Genomic DNA, 27,381 nt, shown 5'->3' on the forward strand with positions numbered 1-27,381 from the left:
AAAAGCCATTGACAATGCTCCATGAGTAAAGACAATCAAGACATTGCTGCAGATGCCACGCAAGAAGACAAGTCTGTGGATAACTGTAATAGATCAGAAAATCGTCAATGAAAAGGGATCGGAGATGCCTGGTGGAGGACAGGCTATAACAGGGTTAATGGCTACAGCAGAGGATGACATTCAAGATGGAGCCCTGAGGTGCCCCGTTTTCCTGGATCTACATTTACATCTACATTTATACTCCGCAAGCCACCCAACGGTGTGTGGCGGAGGGCAATGGTGTTGAACAAGGCACAGCACCCATGTACCTTGAAAACTCAGTCTTTTTAAAAATTCCTGATGGGAAGGGGGCAGGCAGCCTCAGAAACCCCGTAGAGAGTATGGAGGATACAAGTTCCCCAGCAGGTGTTGTAGGCATTCCACAAATCAAAAATCATGGCCACAGTCTGATATTTTTTGCAGAAAACCAATCATCACATAGATTAACCAAGTGACAAGATGGTCAACTGCAGAATGGCATGCTCGAAATCCATACTGTGCAGTGGTTAGTAAATTGCGAGGCTCTAGCCACCGTACCAGCCAGGCATGACTCATACGTTCCACCACCTTTCAAACACAGCTGGTGAGAGAAATTTGGTGATAGCTAGAAGGAAGGTGTTTGTCCTTACTGGCCTTAGGTATGGCTGGCTTCACGTCAGCACCTGAAAAATGTGCCATCTGCCCGGATGCGTTTGTTCATATGAAGGAGAAAGGGCTTGCCCATAAAGGAAAGGTGCTGCAACATCTGAATGTGAACATCGTCCAGCCCTGGGGAGGGAGACTGGATGAAGTGAGAGCATGATCTAGCACCCTCACAGTAAAGCCAGCATTGTAGCATTCATGATTATGAGAGGAGATGGGTATCAGCTGAGCCTCCTCCATTCATTCCCAATGGAGGAAGGCACGGTGATAGTGGGTGGACCTCTAAATTTCATAGAAATAGTGGCCAAAGGTGTTGGAGACACAGTGTGGTCCACAGTGACATCATCTGCTACAGTCAGGCCAGAAATTGGGGAATGGATCTTGGTCCCAGAGAGCTGTCAAAGATTGGCCCACATGAGGGAAGAGGGAGTAAACTGTTAAAATAACTAGAAATTAAATCTAGATAGCTTTCTTGCTATCCCAAAGATGTCATGACAGTGTGCATGCAACCGTTTATAACGAATGCAGTTTGCCTCTGTAGGATGATGGTTAACAACATTGAGAGCATATGTCTCCATGTGCGAATTGCATCACCACATGACTCAGTACACCACGGGAGCATGACACGGCATGGTTAAGGTGCAGTACAAGGAATGGAATGGTCTGCAGTGGTAAGGATAACATTTGTATGGTATTCAACCTAATCATCACAACTGAGGAAGTGTTCTTCATCAAATGTCACCAGGGAGGAGTAAAGCTGCTAGTTGGGTTTACACACAGGTGGGGTGGGAGTCAGCAAAAGGGTAGCACATTGGAAATGGTTGCTCAAGTATGTGTCAGAGAGAATGGACCACTTAAGATATGGGCAAGCTGGGCATTGCAGAACGAGTGGTACAAATGACAATAAGTGTGCATGGAGTCTGAAAGGAACGTGGGTCCTCCAGTGATAAGGCAGATGATGTTGAGTTGATTCACATCAACCAAGAGGGCACCTCTTAGACAGGTTCTGGAAGAGACCCAAGAGGGATGGTGCGCATTATAGTTATTGAGCAGCAAAAAAGAGTGACAGTTGCCCAGTAAGCTGGAGGAAGTCTGTCCTAGTGACACTGAATGATGGGGAGAGGGGGGGGGGGATGTAGACAGTACAAAGAGAAAAGGTGAAGCAAGGAAGGAAAATGTGGACTGAAACAGCTTGGAGCTAGGTGTTCAGTGAGACAATTTGACTATGAACATCCTGGATGAGCAGTGTGACTCCCTCATGAGACAGAATGTTGTCCTCAGAAGGAAGGTCAAAAAGGACCACAAAGAAATGGGTTAGGTCAAAGTAGTTACGAGGAGATATTTTGTTTTTTGGAGACAGAAAACAAGTGAACACTGTGATTCCAAGGGCATAACTCCTCATTGTTGGATCTAATGCTGCAAACATTCCTTTGGAGGAAAGTTATGACGAGCAAAGGGGAGGAGAAAAATGTGAAGTGTTTTCAACACTTTGATGGCTGCTGAGCAACAACCTTTAAAGACTCACTGCTACAGGGTGCAGAGGATGGAGCATCCTGCTCCATGAGACCTACAGAGTTGTCGGCATTCTCCTTTGGTCGGTCTGCAGAGTCCAGGGCAGAAAATGGTTGACAGTGTGCACCGGCAACACAGAGATCAGCCAGGTGAGGGTATCGCATGGTGACACCATTGAAGAGGATCTCCAAGACCGTGAAAGGAAAAGACCGTTTGCCTTTGTTTGATTTCTTGGAGTCTGCGGGTTGGCGTATATAGACTCCAATGTTCGTTGGCTGCAGGGACATAAAATATCTTCGCAGAAGTATTCCTTCTGTCCTTTCTGGCATTCTGGTTGTGTAGCACGTGATTTTGCCAACGAAAGTGTTGCATAGATAGAGGAGAAGGAGATGGAGATGCTGTTGTGACACTGGGCAATTTTACAACCGAAATGCTGAATTTGAAGTCGCAAGTCAGCATGACCATGTGCTTTGTGGAACAAGGTGTAACAAGAATGGTACTTTAAGTGCCAGATGGTAAAATGCAGTGCAATACAATCTTCCTTTCACCCAGATCTCCAAGACGACCCACTCATCAAGATACATGGGACATTCTTGGTATGAGGCTGCATGGTCCCCATTGCAATTGATACAGCAGGGAGGAGGAGGTAGGTAATTAACATCATGAGCATCCCTACCACAAGTAACACACTGGGCCATGTTTTGACAGGACATTCAAGTGTGGTTGTAATGTTGACACTGGTAGAAGCGCATTGGGTTTGGAATGTATGGTGGGACTGTGATGACTTCATAGCCCACTTTGAACTTTGTTGGAAGCACTACTCTATCAAACCTGAGAAAAATAATGCGTTTAGGCACTAAGGTTGCATAAACCTTTTTCATTACCCGATGGGCTGCAGTGATGCCCTGATCAGAGAAGGAAGTCTGGATTTCTCCCTTGGGCAGACCATCGAGCAGCCTAATTGAAACAACAGTACATGGAGATTTCAGCTTTCTATGGGCCTTGACATGAATAGGAACGCCATGGAGGAATGAAGCTGCAAGCAGTTGTTGGACTTGAGAATCACAACTGGTCTCCAAAAGCAAAGTGCTACTACATAAACGAGAGCATAATTTCACAAGATTGTCAATTGTATCAACATCTTTCTGAAAAATAAACGGATTAACCCTAGCAAAAGACTGACCTTCTTCAGTACATAACACCATGAGGAACCCAAGTGCAGCGGAGAGAGTCTTGGAATCTTAAGCCTCATTACATTTACATTTAATAGACAGAATGAAGTGGTGACTGGATCATTGCGAGAAAATCCCCATGATTGCCAACGTCTCTGACACTACTTTATCAAACATGAGAAAAAGAATGCATGTAGGCACTAAGGTTGCATCAACACACCTCAGGCCATGCATCCCAAACTCCTGGCAGAGGTACCAATTGGCAATTGGGGAAGGTAACAGCTCAGGCAATCGCTCCTCCTGAGCCTGGCCTGTACCAGAGGGTATGTGCGAAACCTACCTGTCGACCCAGGGCTGAGAATTATGCTTTACTCATCCACCCGTTACACATCAGACACACAGGCTGGCCTTCAGGAGTGCACAGGGAGGAAAAAGAAACAAAGAGGAAACTCAAATGCTAAAGTAGAGGAAGGACAGGAGATGATGAACAAAGAAAGAAAGAAAAAACAGAGGAGGACTGTTCTGATGTTAGGCTACTATGCCTTCAGAATACAATCCCAAAAATATTCCAGGTGTGTTCCCCAATGGAGGGGGAAAAAGAATAGCAGGAGAATAGACAAGGAGCACAGAACGGAAAAGGTGCTGCAAAGGCTGGAGCACCGTGGTAGCCAAACATGAACTCATCAAAATGTGGTACGCCCCTGGTGGTTGATTGGCTTGGAGGAAAGGGACCACACAGAGAGGTCATTGGTCCCATCGGATTAGGGAAGGATGGGGAAGGAAATCAGTTGTGCCCTTTCAAAGGAACCATTCCAGCATTTGCCTGAAGTGATTTAGGGAAATCACTGAAAACCTAAATCAGGATAGCCGGATGCAGGTTTGAACCGTCATCCTCCCGAATGTGAGTCCATTGTGCTAGCCACTGTGCCACCTCGCTTGGTCAGCCCCTGGTAGGAGGGGGAGCGAGGTGGAGTGGCTTTGTTCACTGTGTATGTTTATAGTGTGAGCTGCAGTAGAAAATTCCATGAGTTGATAAGTAAGACCACTGAATTGGTGTTTGTTCACCAAAAAACTGAGATAAATTGAAACTTGAAAGAAATTTTGTATAGTGTATGGAAATGATTTAATGAGTGCACCTGGAGTGAGGCGATGGTGCGTCATGTCTAACAATGGCTTCACTAAGGTTCATTATGGAATGCGAAATGCCCAAGCACTGTTTATGCTGAACAGGTGGAGAAAATCAGTAAAGGATTTACAAAAAGTGAAGCTTCACAATTTCAGAGCTGTCACTGCAGTTTCCTCAAATTTCACGAACTTCATCATTTTGTGTGTTGGGACACAAAACCTAGGCTACCATGAGCTTTGTGCTCATGATGGGTACTGAAACTCTTGCTAAAAGACCACAAAAATCACAACACGGCATCTTTGATGTTTCTCGACAAGTACAACAAACATGGTGAATCATTTCGTGATCATGTCATAACAGGGGATGAGACTTGGGTACAGTTCATGAACTTCCAAGACAAAACAACAGTTTATGGCATGAGATTATATAAGTTTTCCCATGAAACTGAGGAAATGTTTGCAAACATTGCCATCAAGAAAGACCATGGGGCAACTGTTTTGTGGGATGGAGAGGGTAAGCTTTCGGGAGATTTCTTTGAATGTGAAAACAATATATAGTGAGAGATACTGTGAAACACTAACATAATCAAGAAGATAGATACAAAACAAACATTGAGGGATGTTGTTTTCTGAGGATTTTTTTTCTTTCACGACAATACACAACCCCACACAGCCATTAAACCTTGACAGATCTCATATGGTATCAGATGGGAGTGTTCTGTCCATCCACCTTACAGTCCAGGCCCTGCTCCAAGTGATTTTCACTTGTTTCCACACATGAGGACCTGTCTCACAACACAAAACTTTGATGATGATAAAGAACTGTGTGCAGGTGGTCCTGCATGGTTGAGGTCTCAGGTGATGACATTTTATGATTATGGCATTGGAAAGATGGGGTATCATTACAAGATGAGTCTTAATGTTTAGAGAGATTATGCTGAAAATATATTTCAAAACTGCTCCTTTCAAATGTATGCAATGAAAGTTGTTACCTATCACTTCTTTATTCTAAAATGTAAGTTACTGTTAAACAGCCCTAATACAGTCAAACTGAAGTGGCTTTGAATTGTTTCTCTAAGCAAAAAAGATCCCACACGCCATAGGTTAATACAGGCCCTCACACATGCGTTTTAACCATGCAACTGAGCAGGGTGCATCTGCGCGTGTGTGTGAACGTGTACAGAACTGTGGTGTGGAGATGCATGTAGTGAAGTTTAGGGCCATGTTCTTACCCACATGCAAGTTGACATTAAGGAGTGTGATGTGCAAGCACTTGCCTATAAATTGTGAAACCCATGCGCAGGTCGTGAATATGTTAGATGCACAGCAAAAGGAAACCTACACGAGTACGAGTCTACCCCCTTTATGGAGAACAATGTGTTATTGATTGCTATGGCAACCTAACTGATTTAAGTGCATCTTAAGGAATGCTGTTCTTTCAGAGAAATCTTGCAGATGTGTCAAAAATACTGAGAGAATAAAGTTCGAAGTGAAATGGGTATGTTTCCTTTCACTTTTGCAGTGTTACCCTACAACACATATCAACCTTCATTACAGTTCTATCACTGTCTTAGAGTGCAGGTATGTGAAAGTGCAACTCTTTCACCTCTAGTGCCTCCCCTTTTGATGTGCTTCCCCCTTTGCATGATGATGATGTAAATACTGTTGCTGTTATTGTTTCCTACGAGACACCTGCAGCTACAAGCATCTAGATTGTTGTATTTACTGAGTACAATTCAGAGACAATAAACCGGCTGAAGGAATCGCTATAGATCGTGTATTTTTAACCATTAGCTCCAATTCTGCTTCAGTATCTCTGATCTATTAAATGATAACTGCTTTCGGACACACTTTTTTCATCTTTATTTTATGGTGAAAGAAAGAATATTGGCAGTACGAACATTCATACGTCTTCTTGGCTTCATGGTTCAGTGTATCTTCTGTTACTTCCAGTCTTGTATTTATCTTCTGTTTGGAACATTGGACACTCCTCGCTCCTAACTGGATGTTTTCCTAAAAAGTTGCCTTGCATTTCTAGGAGCAAGTATGTGATTACTGCTGACTGCATTTCCCATAATTTGCCTCTTCCTGAGCATGAGAAGATCCAGGCTTGGCAATTAAAGCAAATCATTCCTTGGAAAATATCAGGTTAAATATAAGCAACACACATCTAGACTTTATGTAGCCTGGTGAGAGAAGTGTACTGAAAGTTATGTTGCAGCTGTCACTTTTCATATGTTTGTTGTCAACTCTGGTCATGTTATATACTCAATATCACTCTTCACATTCCCATTCTCATTTTGAAGTTTTGAAGGTGGAATGTGTATGAAGAGCTGACATATTTCAATTACAGAAAGCTCCTGGTTATCCATGTACCAATTATCCAGCTTGTGGGCTATCCTGGTTAACGATTATCCATTGAATTTTTGACAAAATAAAATGAAGCTCAAAACAATCTGTTGTAATTATAATCATTATTTTCATTTAAAATACAAATTTCTCATTGTGAAGACACAGGCGACATAAATCATCCATGACTGGGTAAACAGTGATGCCTATGAGCAGGGGTTTGCACAGTTAAGTGATGCACATATAGTGAATGAAGTGTGTTTGGCAGAGGAAGAGATGACCAACGATTCCATTAACAAGCGCGTTGAGGCAATCAAATGTGATGATCTGTTATTAGAGTGTAAGGAAAAAATAAGTTTGACATTTCCCATGTTTTATCTCTCAATAAAATGAGAACCATTGTCAGTTCATTTCCCAAAATGAACTGAAAGCAAGTGACACCAAATACAGTGTATTAAAAATGTAATTTGTAAAGAAGTTGTCAGTTTCCAAAAGGTAACACATAAATAATACAGTGGGCTTTCAAATGTGGTGTGTAGCATGAATGTTAAATACAGTAAACACAATAAATAGCAATGTAAAAGATTTGTATTTTGGATTATCCACATTTTCTGGTTATTTGCGCAGTTGCAGGTTCACCTCAACCTGACTCATCAGGAACTTTATGTATTTAGAATAATCAAAGAGATATAAAAATCTACTTAAAAAGAAAGTTTTTCTCATCATATTGCAATACATTTTGTGTGTGTTTGTAAGACTATATTCTTCTTGTTACCAACACTTTGGCTCCAATGCTGGAGCCCTCTTCCTGAATTTTATTCAGCTGCATTGATGTGTACTCTCAAACTGTGTCTCCTGTATTACCTGTGTTTGTCATTACAAAAGGAGTTCAAGCTTGGATTGGGAATGGATGAGGAAAGAAAGTGTTCAAATGGATCACCCCAGAATTTGCTTTAAGCGACTTACGGAAAGCATTGATACGGCCAGACGGAGAATTGAATCCCAGTCCTCCAAAAAGTCATTGCACATGCATTTCACTGAATGCTTGAATAGCACGTTTCTTACTTCCCTTTTTTCTCATCCCACCATATGTATCAAAGAAAAAGGGAAATGAAGTGGAAGGAGGGAAGAAGGGAAATTTGAAGACAGAAGAAGTGGAAACTACAGAAGGTACCTCAAGGCAATTCTGGAAATCAGTAGAAAAAGCAGCTTGTCTTCAGTGATATCTCCTGATCTGACAACATAAACAGATAATGCTAGATCTGAACCTACAGTTCAAGCTAGCAGCGAAGATGCGATGACGGTATCATTTTGGAACTATTCAGCTGTAGCATGTTTCCTTTCCTCATTTGACACTATATTGAGAGGTACCTAAAAAAAGCTTGCCCGTAGTCTTCTTATGTGAATTTAAGACTAGGAAGAACATAAGAAGAGAAGCCCATCAGGCAGTATCTTGCAAAGATAGTTCAGGTTGGAAGCAGATGACTCTAAGACCAGAGAAACAAGAGATGATGTAAGTCAACTACACAACTGCATGTTGAGAGTTGACTTCCTGATTATGCTGGGATTCTGGGATGAAATTTTCACAAAGGCAAAGTTCTGAAAAGCCTCCAAGAAACTTATATGAACATGCATGACTTTGTGCTTGATAGTAAGACAGCCTGTGACAAGTTCCATGAAGAAAGAGAGAAGTTAAGGTCCAAGTCACATGACGAAGGATCAGATCATGCAAAGAATTGGAACTTGACATTGCAAGGAACATTAGATGCCAATGGCTGGTGTGTGGACCTCCGACACAGGATTGGTGGCTGATCAAGAAATGGAAAGAGTAATGAAAGGAATGATGTATCATTTTTATGTGGTAATGAACACACGGTTCTCTACAGTAAACAAAATGGATGAAAATTTTCAGTTTCTTCTCAGTACAGGAAGAATATGGTTTAGTCTGATAAGGAGGAAGTGAATAGCAAATGTCACAGATACAGCAAAATTTACAGCTGCAGTCTGGATGGTGCACAACTGTATGGAAAACTTTTCACCTACAGGATGTTGACATCAAGCTGCAATTCCATCAAACTATCAAAGCTAGAAGTACTGTTGCAGGTCACTGTTACACACTAATGAAAGTGTCTTTCAGAATTTAAGAGTAGCTGCCCAAGTCATGCTGGCAGTCACTGTCTCCATCATTGCATGAGGTACTGTAGCAAACTTAAGCTTATTTTTTCATATCTCAAAATATGCCCAGTGGCCTTACATGGCATGGTGGTGGAGACTGGTAAATGATTGGTTGGTTGGTTGATTTGTGGGAGGGGACCAAACAGTGAAGTCATTGGTCCCATCGGATTAGGGAAGATTGGGGAAGGAAGTAGGCTGTGCCTTTTCAAAGAAACCATCTTGGCATTTGCCTCAAGTGACCTATGGAAATCACAGAAACCCCAAATCAGAATGTCTGGATGCAGGTTTGAACCATCATCCTCCTGAATGTGAGTCCAGTGTGCTAACCACTGCATCACCTTGTTCGATGACAAATGAAATTTTTGCTGTCCTTGATAGCGGGTGTTCAGAGGCAAAAGTATCATCAGGAGTTTCTCAGGGAAGTGTAACAGGACCACTATTATTTTCTACATACATAAATGACCAGACAGACAGGCTAAGCAGCAGTGTACAGCTGCTTGCTGATGATGCTGAGGTGTAGGGGAAGGTGTCAAAATTTCTATTTGGTGTGATGAATAGCAGCTAGCTCTCAATATAGAAAAAAATAAGGTAATGCAGATGAGTATGAAAAATGAACCCATAACATTCAAATCAAGCATTAGTAGTGTGCTGTTGGCACAATCATGTCAAATAAATATCTAGGAGTAACATTGCAAAGCAAAATGAAATGGAATGAGCATGTAAGGACTGTGGTAAGAAAGTGAATGGTCTACTTTGGTTTATGGTTTACTGAGAGTTTTAGGAAAGCATAGGGTGACCAGACATCCGGATTAATCCGGACATGTCCTTTTTAGCTCTTTGTCCGAGTTCCGGGTGGATTTTTACAGTGTACGGCTTTTTCACAAAGTTGAGCGTAATACAGTTATTTTACAATTCGTCCCGTTCTATTGCTCTTTTCTTAAATACTTAAATTATTGGCACAGCCTTCATGATAAACACACACGAAGGCGGTGTTAGTAAGTGGCACCAGGATCGTCGATGTTACCGTTGATCTACCTATAAGCGAATGCAAATATCGATTATTTAAAATTTTCATTTCGTATCTTTGCTTTGTATTGGCTTGACTTCCTGTAGTGCACGTGTGATGTGTGAGTGCAATTTTTAACCGAGTGAGTTACGTAAAATATTTGGCTATGCCTAAATGAAAGTGTACATTTTCTGAAGTCCTTTCCTGCAAATATCCGGCTTTAAGAAAGGGAGAAATGAATTTCAAGCGGAATGTAAGATATGTGGAGCTGGAACATACGTCTCAGTGGCCAATAAAGGTAAGAAATAACTCGACAGATTAACCATCATGGTTTTAGTTCATTGTTTCATAGTCATTCAATTTATTTTTACTTGGAAGGTTATTCAATTTATTTTTACTCGGAAGGTTAAAGTGCAGTTTACATGTTGTCTGCTGCTGCTTGAATTGTAGATGTTGGTAGCGGTGCATCGAATGAAGGGAGGTGAATGGTCTTACATTTTGCGCTTTGTAAACAATTCCATGTTGCTGACATAACAAAACAATTGATGCCACACTGTCACCATAAACAATGTTTTTAATTTTTTTTATATTGCTCAATTAACCACCACCTGATCATCAGTAACAATTAACTACTAGTTTCACCGGTAATTCCTGGCAGTCATGTGACTTGTCCAAAGCTGACTGGTGGTATCCTCATCTGCAGTTGATCCGTTTGATGTGTCCTCTTTCTCTTCTTCCTTTGTCCTCCTTTTTGAAGCTGTTTGTCCTCCTTTTTAAACAATTGCATCTGGTCACCCTAGGAAAGTGTGGTTCATTTGTAAAGGAGACTGCATATAGAACACTGGTGAGGCCCATTCTTGAATACTGCTCAAGTGTCTGGGATCCTCGCCAGGTCAGATTAAAGGAAGACACTGAAGCAATTCAGAGGTGGGCTACTAGATTTATTACTGGTAGGTTCAAACAACACACAAGTATTATGGAGATGTTTCAGGAACTTAAATCAGGATCACTGGAGGGAAGGTGACATTCGTTTTGAGAGATGCTATTGAGAAAATTGAGAGAACCAGCATTTGAAGCTGACTGCAGAACATTTTTACTGCCACCAACGTACATTTCACGTGACTAGAAGTAAAGGATACCTTCCACCATGCACCATAAGGTGGATGTATGTATGTACTATAGATATAGATGTCAGTTTGATGGAGCAATTGAGTAATCTTCAGAAGCAAAACAATGAAAGATTAGTTTTCAGTATATCATTTGTGAGTAGAAAAATGGTTATGGTTTTGCTAACTTTTATTCTGTTCTTGTTAAAACAAAAATAATTCAATGACTTGTAGTGATTGAAGTGCAATCAGTGTTGCTTATGAAATTTTTACTGTCTCTTGTGGTAAAAATGGTGGTGTGACAAGCATTTCAGACACAAAAAATAAGACTAGTGCTTTCCATCAAATTGAACTCTCACATAATAAATTAGTCTGCTTTTGGTTACAATTTAATTTTTGTTCCTCTTTTGTGTAAGAGTATAGCTAATATCTCACAAGTTTTTGTGCAGTTACCTTGACATTAAACATTAAAAAAAGTTTTGAATATAAATTTGAGTTTTTACTATATATTCTTTGTTAACATTATACAGATCAATTTTAAAAATTGAAATTTACAGTGTTTTCTTTCTGCAGGAACATAACACTGATAATAAGGTTTTATATTATTAAAATAATTAAGCATTTGTAGCAACCAAACCATTTCACATTAAATTATTCTTAATTATTTAGGCATCACAATATTGCATTATCACTACAACTTACAAGTTAAGACCGTGTGGTAAGAGTGGAGTTTGTAACTGACAGTTTAGTTATTTTCTGTCAAAACAGGTTACAAAAAGTTCTAGAATTACAAATTATTCTTGTGTAGAATACTGAACAATTAATGAAAGTACCTAACTACTGACTTTGCTTTATTGGTGCATTCAAATGAAGCAATATAACAATGGTGAATAGGAGGAACATGGAATGAGGATTACAGTACCCTATTTATGCCACCTAACAGCCTCATGTAGTGCTGCAAAATCATGTCAAAATTGTCATATACGCAAAATTCCACAGGAGTGCATCCATAAAAGTGTCTTTTGCACCTTTTGCTTCACCCAAAGGCATCTCCATCAAATGGCTTATAGAAACAATGTCTGAAAACATGTGGTACAATTGTACATCAGTGCCGTCACAGAGATAGCTATAATTCTCCAACTTCAAGATAAAAACACAGTGACTTCTCCCTCTGTATAAACTGAACAAAAGCAATGTTTCAAGTAGTTATTGTAGCAACAATGTCACTGCTAAAAATGCAGACATAGCAGATTGGCAGCCTGTGTTTGAAACAATATGTATTGCATACAGGAATAACACAATACCCATATGAGTTGTAGTTATCTTCAAAGTTAAATAACATCAATGCTAACTGACCCATTGGTACATCCAACATAACCGGAATGGATGCCTGCACTATATTTCATTTTTAGTCATTTTTAAGTCATTAGATTTTAAGTTATTTTGTGTAATATTTGCAAAGCCTCTGGTCTGAAGATGGTCATATAGATGACAACTGGTTACAGGAACTGAAAATAAATAATTTTTGTGATCTAGAATGCTTTTTTACTTAAATATTTGGTTTTATTGTGTGTGATTACATTAATGTTTTATGTTCATGTGGTATCATCAATTTTGTCTATTAAAGCTGACTAGATATACAAAGTGTGTGAGAAACTTAATGGGACTGGCAACACTACAAGTGATCTGCAACACTATGTTGTTCCACCACTGTAGATCGGTGTGTTCATTCCTTCCAGATGTTCAGTCCAAGTTTCAGCTCTGACAGCCATCACTTTATTTTTGAAAGTGCATCAGTGAAGTAGTGTTTTTGTTGTGTGTTACGAAAATGGAACAGTGCGGTTTAGAGTAATGTTTGCCATCAGGTTTTGTGTTAAACTTGGAGAATCCACAACCATCACCTTTGAAAAGTTGAAGCAGGCCTATAAGGAACATTCCTTACCAAGAGCACAACATTTTCACTGGCACATATCATTTTTGGAAGGCTGAGAATATGCTGAAGATGAATCTTGCTTAGGAAGACCTTCAATTTCAAAAACCAATGGAAACATCCAATATGTGCATGCTCTCGAGAGATCAAACCAACGTTTCACAATAAGGATGATGGATGACCTATTAAACACGTTCACCATACATGAAATTTTGACCATATTTTGCACATGCAAAAGGCTTGTGCCAAAATGATGCGGTACAACCTCACAACTGAGCAGACAGACATTCAAAGAAATGATTGTGTTGGTCTTCTTAAGAGGACTGACAGTGACCACAAATGGTTCAATTGTGTAATCACAGGTGGTCAACCCTGGATTTTTAGCATGATCCTGAGAAAAAGCAGCAAAGTGAGGAGTGGCACACTGAGACCTCCTTGACAAATAAAAATAATAAAAAAAAGAACAATGAGCAAATCAAAGATCAAAACAATGCTGATTTGCTTTTTTGACAGTATGGATATCGTGCTTAAGAATTTGTTCCTCCAGGACAAACTGTCAACCTATGGTTTACAAAATGTCCTTGAAAGGCTCACGCAAGGGTGAATTGAGTGTGGTTGGACACTACAGGAAAGTGGATGCTGCATCATGGCAATGCCTGACGTCACATGGCCACTTCCATCATGGAATTTCTGACCTCAAAAGGCATTCCTGTTGTTCCACAGCCCCTGTATTCCCCTCATCTAAGTCCTTGTGACTTTTTTCTTTTTCCAAAATAGAAAATTGCCTTAACAGGATGTCATTTTGGGACTTTGGAGAACATTCAAAAGAACGTGACTGACATGTTAATGGCCCTACCAGCTGAAGCCTTTCAGCACTGCTACCAAGGTCGTGAACAATGGCTCTATCAGTGTACAGCTGCTGAAGGGCACTACTCTGAAGAGGCAAATGTTGTCTGAAAGAAATAAAAACTCTCTTACATAAAAAATAAGTCTCATTACTTTTTCACACACCTTTAGAACACATAGATTGTGACAATGTGGTCAATGCCCACATTCTTTTAAATGATAACATAACCAAAATTCTACTGAGTGCACAACATCCAATTTACATTAATGAAGCTTCATTAGATGCCTGCACCCTGAAGGATCTTTAAATTGAAATCACTGTTTCCCATTCATCATTTTCACATTAATTATAAAGAAACCATCCATAACAATTCACATTTGCAGCAATTTCGAGTCACAATCAACCTTACGACAATATCAAGAAATACTCCAGCTCTCAGCCCACAGAGCTACTAGATAATTAGTGGACAGCGCTTTTCCTAAACTGACCAACTGGAAAAAGAATAAAAACAATACCCAGTACTGAATACCCCCTTTGGGTTTCACCAACACCAGTGACTTCAATCTGGCATTTCTAAGGTGCTGATGATATTCCCGCATTTCTGGAGCAACTGACCCAGTGCATATCATTAGACAGCCCCAGTTATCTTGAGTACAGAGTCACTATCATGGCAACAAAACAAAGCATGTCAACAAATTGCTCCATACATTAAAAATCAAGGACTGAACTGAAACAGAAAAAAGTTAAATATTGTCAACCATAGACTGACTATCACTGATATATATGGGACCTACTACATCTGCATCTGTATCTATGATCTGCAAATCAATGTTAAGTGCATGGCACTTCCCACTGTACCAGTTATTAGGGTTTCTCACCATTCCATTTACTTATGGAGCACAGGAAGAATGATTGTTTGAATGCCTCTGTGCATGCTTTAATTATTCTGATCTTGTCCTTACAATCCATAAGTGATCAATATGTAAAGGCTTGTAGTATGTTCCTAGAGTCATCTTTAAAAGCCGTTCCTTCAAACTTTGTTACTAGACTTTCTCAATACTCAGAACTCTGCCAGTTCAGTTTCTTCAGCATCTCTATGTCACTCTCCCATGAATCAAACAAACAGTGACCATTCATGCTGTCCTACTCTGTATACATTCAATATCCTCTCCGAGTCCTATTTGGTTTGGATACCACACACTTGAGCAATACTCTAGAATGAATATCACAAGTGATCTGTAAGCAATTTCCTTTGTAGATTGATTACACTTCCCCAATATTCTACCAACAAACCAAAGAATTACCACCTGCTTTATCCCTGACTGAGTCTATGTTATCATTCCATTTCATATTCCTACAAAGTGTTACACCATGGTATCTGTATGAGTTGGTCGATTCCAAAAATGACTTACTGATGTTATAGTCATAACATAATATATTTGTCAGTCTTTGCACAACTTTGAAATCTTGACAAAATCTGAATGAATATTTATTCAGCTTCTTTCGGACAGTACTTCATTACAGATAACTGCATCACCTGCAGGAAGTCTGAGGTTACTATTATTAATGTCTGTAAGGTAATTAATATACAACATGAATAACAAGGGTCCAAACACATTTCACTGGAGCACACCCGAAGTTACTTGTACATCTGATTATGACTCTCCCTCCAAGTTCACAAGCTGCATTCTCCCATACCCAAAAGTCCTCAATCCAGTGAAAATTTCATCTGATACCCAATATGACTGTACCTTTGACTATAAGTGTAGGTGTGGTACTGAGTCAAAGGCTTTTCAGAAATCAAGAAATACTGCATCCACTTGACAGTCTTGATATAAAGCTTTAATTATGTCATGTGAGAGAAGTGTGAATTTGGTTTCACATGATAGATGTTTGGCACGGGGGAAGTAATTCTGTTCCATGTACCTCATTATGCTTGAGCTCAGAGTATGTGCTAAGATTCTCCAACAAATCGATGTCAAGGATACTGGATGGTAGTTTTGTGGATCAGTTCTACTACCTTTCTTGTAGACAGGTGTGACCTGTGCTTTCTTCCGAAAACTGGGCATGGTTTTTCATTTGAGGTATCAACAACTGATTACATGAGGTCTGTTCAAAACATTCCAGAACAGTCATAATTTCATGTCAGTGGTTCATTGGAACAAAACGTGGTTTGCATCCCTGCACAGGCCTATGTTTAAAGTGTAGCTGCTGGAAGTTTCATTGTTGTATTTCTGTTAGTTACTGTTCAGTGCTTATTGAGTAAAACATTGTGCCGCACAGTTTGCGAATTTCAGGATGGCAGAGTTAGAGGAGCACTGCACCTGCATTAAATTTTGCATGAAACTCAAGAAACCTTACACCAAATGATGCAGGAAGCCTATGGTGATGAGTGCTTAAGTTGTACTTGATGTTACAAAAGGTTCACATGATTTAAAAATGGTCATATGGAAGTTAACGATGGCCCTTGTTCAGGATACCATTCGATGTCTACCGATGATACTCATGCCAGAAATGTCAACGAAATTGTGTGGGCCAATCGAAGACTGACTGTCCGAGAGATTGCAGAAGAATGTAACATTTCAGTTGGATCATGTCATGAAATCATGACACACCATCTTAGAATGCATCGTCTTGCCACCAAGTTCACACCACGGCTCGTATGTCAAGACCAGAAATACCTTCACTTCACATTCTGTGAAGAGCTTTTGGTTTGCACAAATGAAAACGAGATGTTCCTTAGGACAATCATAATCTGTGGTGAGACATGGGTTTACAGTTATAATGTTGAGACCAAGGTTAAATCTTCAGTCTGGATTGGAAAAGGTACTCCAAGACCAAAAAAACCTCGTCAGGTCAGGTCATATGTCAAAGTCATGCTGATAGTTTTCTTTGACTTTGAAGGATTAGTTCATCATGATTTCGAGCCATAGGGACAATCTGTTAATCAATGGTACTATCGGGACATATTGTGATGCTTGTAAGAAAATCTGAGAAGGAAATGGCCTGAAATGTGGAGAGATGATTCATGATGCTTGCATCACGATAACAAACTTGCACATTCATGACTGCTGGTGCGTGGCTATTACACAAAAAATGAAATCATTGTGCTGCTCTAACCTCCGTACTCTCCAGACCTGGTCCCTGTGGACATTGTATTTATGTCTGAAGTTGAAAACTCCTTTGAGAGAAAGAAGATTTGTAACAATAGATGAGATAAAAGAAAATTCGCAGATGGCCCTGCATGTGATCCAGCAAGAGGTGTACCAAGACTGCTTCCAGAAGTGGAAACAGCATTGGGAGCAGTGTATCAATTGTGGAGAAGAGTATTTCAAAGCAAACCATACACAAAATGTAAAAGGTAAGTACAGAAAAATTTTCTAGAATTTTTTGAACAAACCTAGTAGTTAATCTGATAGAGATTCCATCAGGCCCTAGAGCTTTGTTCACTTTTAATGATTTCAGCTGTTTCTCAACACCACTGATACTAATAAGTATTTCAATCATCTTTTCAGTGGTATGGGATTAAGCTGGGGCAATTCTCCCGGGTTTTCTTTTGTAAGGAAACATCTGAAAAGCGAGTTAAGCATTTCAGTTTTTTGCTTTGCTACCCTAAATTTCAGTTACTATCTCACTCGATTGCTGCCACTAACAGTCTTTACATATGACCAAATTTCTTTGGGTTTTGTGAAAGATCATTTGACAACATTCTGCTTTGGTAGTCATTGAAGATTTCATGCATTGCTCTCTTGACAGACTAATGTTTTTCATTCAGTGTCTCATTATCTACAGTCCTATCCCCTGTTTTAAGTCTATTGTGCCGTAGCCTCTGTTTCTTTAAAGTGATTGTATGGTCCCTCCTATTATGAGCTGTTCTACTGGGTAACTGGGTACATCTGCGCACAAGTCTGTCCAATGCATGGTCAACTATTCTTTTATACTTCAGCTACAGTTTCTCTATATGCCTACAAGCTACTACACTGTGTTGAAAGTTTCAAGTTCCTCATTGAGATACCATACTACTAATTTTTTTTTTTTTTTTTTTTTGTACTGAAACTTAGGAATCTTTCTGCTACGCGACAATGTAGTTTGGTAATTTGCTGATAGTCAGCGCTAGTCGCAAACATGGCAATGGCAAGTTCCAGTGCAGAGCGAGCTTTCTGTGTGTTGGAGTTCGACAAAAACAAGTGTACTACAGCTATTCAATGGATGTTTAGAACCAAGTACGGTAAGAAGACACCAACAAGGAAAGCCATTTATCACTGGCACAACAAATTAATTATGATAGGTTGCTTGCCTGGCAAAGAGAAGCAGACGTCCCAGTGAGAATGAAGTGAATGTGGAGTGCGTATTGACATCTGCCGGGTCACTCATGGTTCGCATATTGAATCTTTGTAAGACTTTCAGAATTTCTCTTCAATATTCAATATGTATGACATCTGTACAATGTTTAGATGTTTAATTATTCTGCAATAAATAATTGAAAGTGTTCCCAGACTTTATGTACACCCTGTATTCCCTGTTGACTGTTGGATGATTAAAGTCTCCACTGATGATTACAGTATGACTGGGGAACGTAAGTACAAGTGAACTGAGGTTTTCTCTAAAGTATTCGTTACCCTGGAACTGAGTCCAGGGGCAATAAGAGGATCCAATTACCATTTTATGCCCATCCCTGATGTTGAGTCTTACCCAAAGAATCTCACATGCAGCTTCAATTTCTATCTCAGTGGATTTGAGTTTCTTGTCGAAGGTGACAAATAATCCATCTTCTTTTCCAATTAGCCTATAATTTTGATATACACCTAAATTTTCCTCACAAATCTCACTATTATCAATTTAAGGTTTCAATCAGCTTTCTGTGCCTAGTATTATGTGAGCGTCAGTGCTTTTCAGAGCACCTGAAACTCTGGCACTTTTCCCTGAGTTTTTCAGCAGTTAACCATTACAATTTTAATACTCTCACTTGCGGGAGGCATTTCTTTTGATCTTACACTGATACTTCTGGTTTCCTACAGTTATTGTCTGGACTGGATGGATCGCACCCTGTTCCCTCAACAGCTGCCAGAAGAGACTCTTGAACATGCTGAATGAGGCCCCTGGGCATACACACTGAGTGCACCTGGTGTCCTTTCCTGCCTGTAGCTGGTATTGCTGTAAGGGTTACCATCATTCACCGTATGTTTGAACTGCCGATGATTAAAAGATGCCTATCCTTTTGCATTTGCTCCTCTTTATACCAGACAAAACTAGTTTTCCCAAAACATGTGAAGTGTGTCCATCTGGGTCACTTTCAGTGAATGACAGCACCTCTAACTTGTTGGTTATGTGAATCAGTATAAGACCCTGAGTCTACCCTGGTCCCTGTGTGCCATGTACAAGACACCTAGCTCTATCATTGAAACACCACTCACTATTAAGTGTATGAGTAATGACATATCCCATACTTTTTGCCGAGAAGACAGGATCCACAGGAGAAGATAGTACTTGAGGTACCTTTGGTACCAGTACTGCAGACACGACTCTCAGGCATGCTACCAAACAATGATTTGCAAAAGTTGCCATTTGCACACTGAAACAAAAAGTGGTCGAGACCTTACCAGGGGTTTTGGATGGCTTTCCAGTAACTCTGCCCATTTCTTAAACCTTGCCAGCCCTTTTCCTTCATCCTCTTCTTTTTCATCCAACCCTTCTGCCAGAAAACAGGGCCACTGGCTCTGAAAGGGCACACGTTTCCTTATCTTTTATAGGTTTCCTCCTGCTGCAGTTTGCTGAGTAGATTTTATATCTTCATACTGAAAGACTCATTACTGGTTTTACAGTATAGTGCCGTGTTAGTGGCATCTTGCAGAATAACTGTGAGACAGTGATTACCTCACCACAAAAAGACTGCACATAATTTAAATTTCTCAGAGATGCCAAACTTTTATTGCCTCCAAATGTGTTGTTATTTGGCAAATATCTGTGTGCTTTGTTAATGCTACACAATTTCTAGATTTTGACTGAAATAAATGCAAGCCACAGTGTTGTTCTTCAGCACACCAATGTTCGCATTGCCATAGAAACAGCTATGTGAAAAATCCATGCAATTTGGATGTTTGTTTGTATATAAAAAAAGCCAATGGCCTTGCTGCAGTGGTAACACCAGTTCCCATCAGATCACTGAAGTTACGTGCTGTCGGGCTGGACTAGCACTTGGATGGTTGACCATCCAGTCTGCCAACTGTGGTTCACTCAGCCCTTGTGAGGCAAACTGACAATCAACTTGATTGAGCAGCCCTGGTCTCATAAACTGATATACAGCCAGGAGAGCAGTGTGCTGACAACATGGCCCTCCATATCCACATCCGGTGATGCCTGTGGACTGATGAGACACAGCAGCTGGTCAGAACCATTGGTGAGTCTATGTGTGCAGATTCCTGTGCCTATTTGAAATTCTAGATTCACATATTTTACTGTTCACATCATTTCTGCATAATTTTAGCCATTTGTACTGTGATATATTGTAAAATTTCAAATAATCGGAAGGGCCACAATAAACTCTTACTTTTACGTCAATAGGCTTAAATTTATTTGTGCTATAGTAAATTTTTTTGAGAAAGTAGCCCTATCCTCGATCAAAACAATCATTATCTAATTTCATTATATAACTCTGTGAGAAATAGGTTATTTCTGGGAATTTTTGAACACTTACAAAACTGTATTTTCATGAGTTGTCAACATCAGTGTTTCGGATACGTAACTTATTTCATAGCAAATCAGCATTTGCGGTTCACAGTTACTGCCAAAGAATAGATCACTCCTGATTTTCATTGTATACTGGTGCATATAAATTTTCATAAGATACCATTGTCCTGTCCACAATCTAATTCACAGTAAATCAGCATTTGTGATTTAGTTATTATACCAGATATACATATGTGTTGCATCTAGTTCTCCCTTAAAGAGGAGTAGCCCTATACATTTTCTACATTTATCATAAATTAATTCTGTTTTTGAGTTTGCTAACAACTATAATTAACCTCAAAAACTTATAGGAAATTGGCAATTTTTATCACTGGTTTTCCTGTTGCCTTAATAGAAATCTAATTTTGTGTATTTGTTTCAATTTTTATAGGGAACTGGTACCTTTTAGCTCAGATTAAAAGACAATCAGTGGGCTTAGTTTAAGGTTATTCATTCACTATCCTGTAACACACAGCACCAGCCAAAATGCAGTCCCACTGTGAATGCTGTTCTCTAACACAAAATGAGTTGGCTGACATTTGTAAGCAGCTTGAAATCACCCTTAATATTGTCAAATGACTAGCAAGAATTTTGTACACCTCTGCAGACTCTTCCCCTGCAGAGGTGTACAAAATTCTTGCCCTACGGGTCCTGTTTATAGCCTCCATGTACACTATACATTACGAAAATCACTCACAGCAGCAACTGATGAATGAAAGCATGGAACTGGAACAATCATCTCACATTATGCTGAAGATGGAATGAATCGACTTAACAGCTGCTTTTAAAAACTACAACCTGTATATAATGGAACTCTTTCAAATCAAGAAAGAGGTACTTATATCACCTATGTGGAGCAGAAATTTCTCCAGTACCTTTCTGGGGTCAAGTTCCATCTGGTTACTGATCACAAATGAATCACTGAATTTCTAATCCCACTAGAGAAACACCAAGTGCAACTCACCAACTGAACTGCTGGACATACTTTTAGGTCAACTACAATTACTATCATTTTCATTCGACAGTGAAATGTACTAATGCATGCATATTGTTATGCCTATTAGCAGATCCTAAGAATACTTTAGATACCACAGAAAATTTTTTTTTTTTTTCCATTGATACAGGAAGGACTGAAAATATAAAAGCTTTTCCAGTAAAGGCAAAATCTGTCCTTAAGAAACTGACAATTATTTAGTACTGAGGCATGTCCATAAGTAAATACATTTTGGGTGGAATGATTCAATGTTAGGCACCCAGAAGTACAGCATTTGTTTATCCCACAGCATCAACTTTTACAACAGGGCCTCATCCTTGTTCACAGTACCATAAAAAGATGCTGTTGGATATTAGTTTCTCCAACACAAAAGCCAGAAATCATGCACTTATTACACGAAGTTGTTGGCATGAAAGATATTGTGTCCAATATTGTAACAGTAATTGTACTGAACATCTATTGTGACCATTAGTCACCTATTCAGAAAACGAAGCATTTGCCATGCATATTTTCACATCTTGGTCAACACCAACACAGTCAAAGGAACAAAAGAACTTAATTTATTATTATCATTATTTTTTAAACTAACAGTAGTAGATAAATTTTATGTATCCCTTATGCAATAAAGAGGAATTCTATAACATGCAAGGCCACCTCCTGGTGCTCACATAATTTTTGCTTTAACTGTTAGATATCAACTTTGGGTGCCAGTTGTAGGTGCAGTCCTTTAAAGTTATGTGAGTGGGCAATGGAATGAATAATTTCATTGCTCAGTCTAATGCAAGATCAGACACTTAGTATTTCTTTTAAATTACATGGAAAAATCATTGTATTTTGAGGATGAAGACCAACTTTCACTATTTCTTAAAACAGAACAAATCATTTAAGAAAAAGATGAGGGTGGAACTTCTCCATCGGTGTTAAGACACCATGCTGCTCCACCTTGTCAAGCAAAATGGCTGTGCCCACTTTACAGAGGTCACAGTCCACTATTTCCACACCAGGATTGAATTTTGGCTATATGTATCAGTCAATGAAGGATTTGATCATCTAGTTTGATCACCACCAAAAGGGTAACCATGGTGGAAGTGCATAGGCCATGAGTTTTGGTGATCATACGCTGGAATCACATTCATGCCCATCAATATGACAATGCCATAATCAACAATCTACCACAAAAATCTATGCACCAGGCAGACCATGCTCCCTTGCACACTTTCCCTGTAGACCCGAAGCACATTCTGACACGGTTCCATGCTATTACATTTCTAGAGCCACTGGCAGCACCTTCCTTGGGTTATTGTGGGACCATCACTACTCAGCCAGAAACCAAACTATTTGTTCCTGTTTATATGAGGGAGGAAGAGAGAGAGAGAGAGAGAGAGAGAGAGAGAGAGAGAGAGAGAGAGAGAGAGAGATAGTACGTCACCCGAGGGCAATGATAGCAACACAACGTATCAGTAGAGGCTGACTGTGAAATGCCACTAGTCACAAAATCTGTTTCTGCATAGAGCACCAGTAGCATTGTTAAATTCTTGTTTCCAGCCAGTAACATCATCGTCATTGTCCAGAGGCCTTAAAAGCGGTGCCTATACTTCAGTATGTCATATTTTTTGTACCACTGCATCAGAAAAGAGCACTATTCCTACACTGACTCTTTGCAAAACTATCTACCGCTCCTCTTGCTGTAATTTCTCCTTGTTCTCATGTCTTCCTTTTCCACTCCTTCCTGATGCCCACTCACTTCACACTTTAAAGAACACTACCCACTATCAATCCAATCCAACAGACTGTTTTGCCAAGAAGCTCACAGTCCTCTTTCAGATATGGAATCACCAGCGTTGTGAGTATACTAGTACAGTGTTGCAACCAACAGTGGCCAATGAAACTGAATCTGAGCTTACTGAGGTTGTAGAGGTATGATGGTGCTTATCAGCTTTCACTATCCTGGGCTTAGAAGCCCAAACACAGGAAGTGTTGACTGAGCTCTCTACTGCATTCAAAATTTGGCCCCATCTAGGTACTTCAGATATGTCAACAATATTATGAAAAGGATAAACTGCAACTCGCCATATAGAGGAGATGCTGAGTTGCAACGAAAAGACTGTTATATATTTTAGCTTTACACCAAATGGGGCTTTTTCTGAAGAAGTACAGTCTTTTTGATGTGCCTGCCTGTGATTCATCATCTCCTATATATGATGAGTAACACACTTATCATTTCCATAGTATTGTTGTTGCTCTGTCCTGGACTTTCCATTGTTTGGTTTTACTTCAGATATGTTAGAGAGATGGTGAACTTCACTCCCTCAAAGACTATCAATGATTCCTTCGGAGTTATACACATGAAGAACTAAGCTGCAGAAACATGACAGCTAAAAATGGTCACTAAACACAACTGGAAAAATGCTGATGTTTATCACTACTCTGCTTTACTACTTTACTCTGCTTGTGTGCAGGATCTAACAGCCCCTTCAAGTAAATTTGTTTTTGGCAAATTACTGTATCATTTTACCTGCCTCCATGTTGCCACAACTTGAAAATTTAATGTCAACAACATATACAAATTAATCTTTAAACTATTACTCGTATGTACCTGATTTGTTTGCTCCAATGGCAAAGGTAATAATGTCATCATATGGTCCATCATAAGCAGGAATTTTATTCTGCACGAATGTCAATTTTGTGGAAGCTGTTCTCTTTAGATTTATCAGTGTTGCAGAATTTACCATTGGGACCGAAAAGCAGCCAGTACGTTCCCGGTACAGTATAGGCTGGTAATCCTCTGTTCGCTGATAATAATACTCCTCTGTCATACCAGCCCAGAAGTTTGAATACATTCCATCAGATCTGAGCATTGGGGCTGCTACAGTGAGATTTTCCTGCACAAGCAGCTGGAGTGTATTTGGATTTGTCAGAAATACATCGCAGTCCAGAAACTGAAACATAAATGAAAAATATTACAAACAAAAAATTATTTCCTGGAAAGAAATGAAGTTTCACATGGAGCACTCACATATCAGCCAAATCCCACGATATTTAATAGAAGTTAAAGTTGATGTCATGATAAATAGCAGGTACAGAGGACAAAAAGTAAAAGAATTTAAATCCTTATGATTTTAAACAGTTTGCAGTGGGAAGGCCTAACTGACATTTCAGGAGAACTACACACTGAAATACCCAATACAAGAAGGATGCAGGAGTAAGTGATGCACTTTTCAAGTCACTTATGTAAAAACTGTGTTTACTCGCATATTTTAAACATTGAATTCTGCAAGTGGGAACTCTCTATGCAACACAGCCTTTGCTGGTCTCCATCCTTTACATGCCTCTATTTCTGTAAACTGAAGAGCGAGCGAGCGAGTCCCCACTCTGCCTACCCAGCTACAACACATGGCACTACTACAGGCTGTTTCACAACGTAGTACTGGCCCTGGCACAACACACGCTTTAAATCTGTGGCATTGCAGTATACAGATACGTCCCAGTTGCATTTATTTTTAGACAAATGTGTTAAGACCATAAGGAATACAAAAGACAGTAGCTTTTTCTGAAACACAACATTATTGAATAAATAATACTAACATAAGAACAGAAGTCAGGATTCTACTACAAATATAGAACCGAATGCCTGTTCAAGTGAATGTATGTTTGTCTATTGCTGTTCGTAAAATGAACCCCATATAATGCAATTAATCTGTAGAATTTAAGGCTTGTTCTTACTTTTTGTTTCTACTAAAAGGTAGAAGTTTTCTTTGGAGGGCTGCATTGAAACTTCACAATTCTTGCAACATGAAGAGTGTTCAAAAAGTAAGCAGAAATTTATAATTTTGTGTGTTGTATTAGTCCAATGTGCACTACTTTTTTTGTCACTGTCTTCGTAAACATGTCTGAAAAATGTGTGTACAGTGCCGTGCATATTGGATATTTACTCTGTTGTCAGCTGGCAAAAAGGTTAAATGTGTTTTGGTACCACGAACAATTATTTGTTTTCTATAAAAATAGATTAGAGAATCTGTATTAAATTTTGTTATAAGAATGGAATAAAGTGTATCAAATTTTTAGAATTGTTAAATATTGCCTTTGGTGAATCTGTTATGAGTAGACCAAGGCCATACAAGTGATATAAACATTTCAAAGCTGGCCCTAAAGGACAGCAGTGTTACAAGCATGGATGAGACTTAAAATGCACAGTTAACAGACCTATAAACTATTAGAAGAAAATAGTTCCTAAAGTGTTTCGGGAATTGGAAAAAGCACTGGTGTAAGTGTTTAGTATGTAATGGTGAATGTTTTCAAGAGGATAAAATTGCTGTAGATTAGCAAATAAAATTCCTACCAAAAAATAAAAATTAATATGTGAACAACCTCGTACGTCAAGCTTTTTACTTAAAAGACCAGAATCAATATATATGTTTTGAAGGAAATTTCAGCAGTGTTTAGAATAGTTATTCTGCACATGTTTTAAGCAATATGTCTTAGAACCAGGTGAACAATAACTGAGATAGAAATCTAGTGACTGAATACAATCAAATGCTGCTGTTCCATAAGCATCAAAGGTTTTCTGTGATTGTGAAACTGCCTATAACGATATGTTTCCTCCCATAATTATTAGTGTTCCTTCATGGCAATTCCAGTAAACCATGCTGCTTATTTTCACATTCCTTCCTTATGCACCCTTTTGTGGTGAGGCTGACGTTTGCACAAATTGCAGCCCTTTGATTGTGACTGGTAATATTAGCCAACTGTTCTTTTTGTGTCACTCTTCAACACACATTGTAATATCATTAGAGACGATTGAATGTTTGTTACGTCACAAATACCTCCTCTTCTTCATATTCTGCACATTTTCTTGCAATGCAGGGTGATTAGCCATCACTTCCGGATACTGAAGTATATCAGTGAGTATACAAAGTTAACTGACTGATGCTGGCAACTAAGATCCCACAAACATAAATGACGTATATCACTGCACGCCAATCTATATCGCTAGGCAGGCAACAAGCAGCTGATTTTGGGCACCCCTATAAGCCGTTGGCAGCGTTCTTCCGAGAAAGGCCATTTTCCCCACCAAAAGCGCTGCTCGCTCTTGAGTTTACAGACAGACTATAGCAACCCACAATTCCATCCCTACACACTCCCTGCCACGATATAGCACCTTCCCCTACCCCTCTGCCCTGCTATCCCACCCCTCCCAGTCCCATGCCTCTGCTACGTCCCACCATCCCCCCCCCCCCCCCACTGCAGAGGCCATGAGTGCACATGTATCAAGATATGTGTGTGTTTCTGCATCTGACACTACCTACCTACCTACCTACCTACCTACCTACCTACCTACCTCCCCCTTACACCAGCTTAACACAGTTAGCAGTAAGAATTTATGACCTGATGACTTGCCTGGCATAGCAGTAATAAACCGTACCAACAAACCTTCCTTGTGAGTCATACTATCTATTAATGAAAACTGTACCAAAATCCTTACAGTAGTTTCTAAGATTATCCTCCACACAAACAGAAAAATGCAGAGAGAGAGAGAGAGAGAGAGAGAGAGAGAGAGAGAGAGAGTCAACCAAACATGAGGTTTCATTATTGAAATGAGATGATCAAATAATTAAAACTTATAACAGCTGATCTGGATGTTAACTGCTATGTTATTAGGAGAGCTATATAATGCAATTCATGAGACCTTATTCATACAGATGTATGTGATACACTTTTTAAATGAATTATACAACATCAGTGGTTATGCCTCATTTGG

The 27,381-nt window shown here is 39.5% G+C and overlaps 1 protein-coding gene across 1 annotated transcript in view; it reads right to left on the reverse strand.

Moving 5' to 3' along the window:
- The window catches only part of LOC124613064 (glycosyltransferase 25 family member), an 804,128-nt gene that overhangs the window by 757,509 nt on the left and 19,238 nt on the right, over positions 1-27,381 (reverse strand). Inside the window, 1 exon segment of the mRNA XM_047141647.1 lies at positions 24,220-24,562. Coding sequence (XP_046997603.1) covers positions 24,220-24,562 — 343 coding nt within the window.

The sequence above is a fragment of the Schistocerca americana genome, chromosome 4 (assembly GCF_021461395.2).
Source record: "Schistocerca americana isolate TAMUIC-IGC-003095 chromosome 4, iqSchAmer2.1, whole genome shotgun sequence".
NCBI lineage: Eukaryota > Metazoa > Arthropoda > Insecta > Orthoptera > Acrididae > Schistocerca > Schistocerca americana.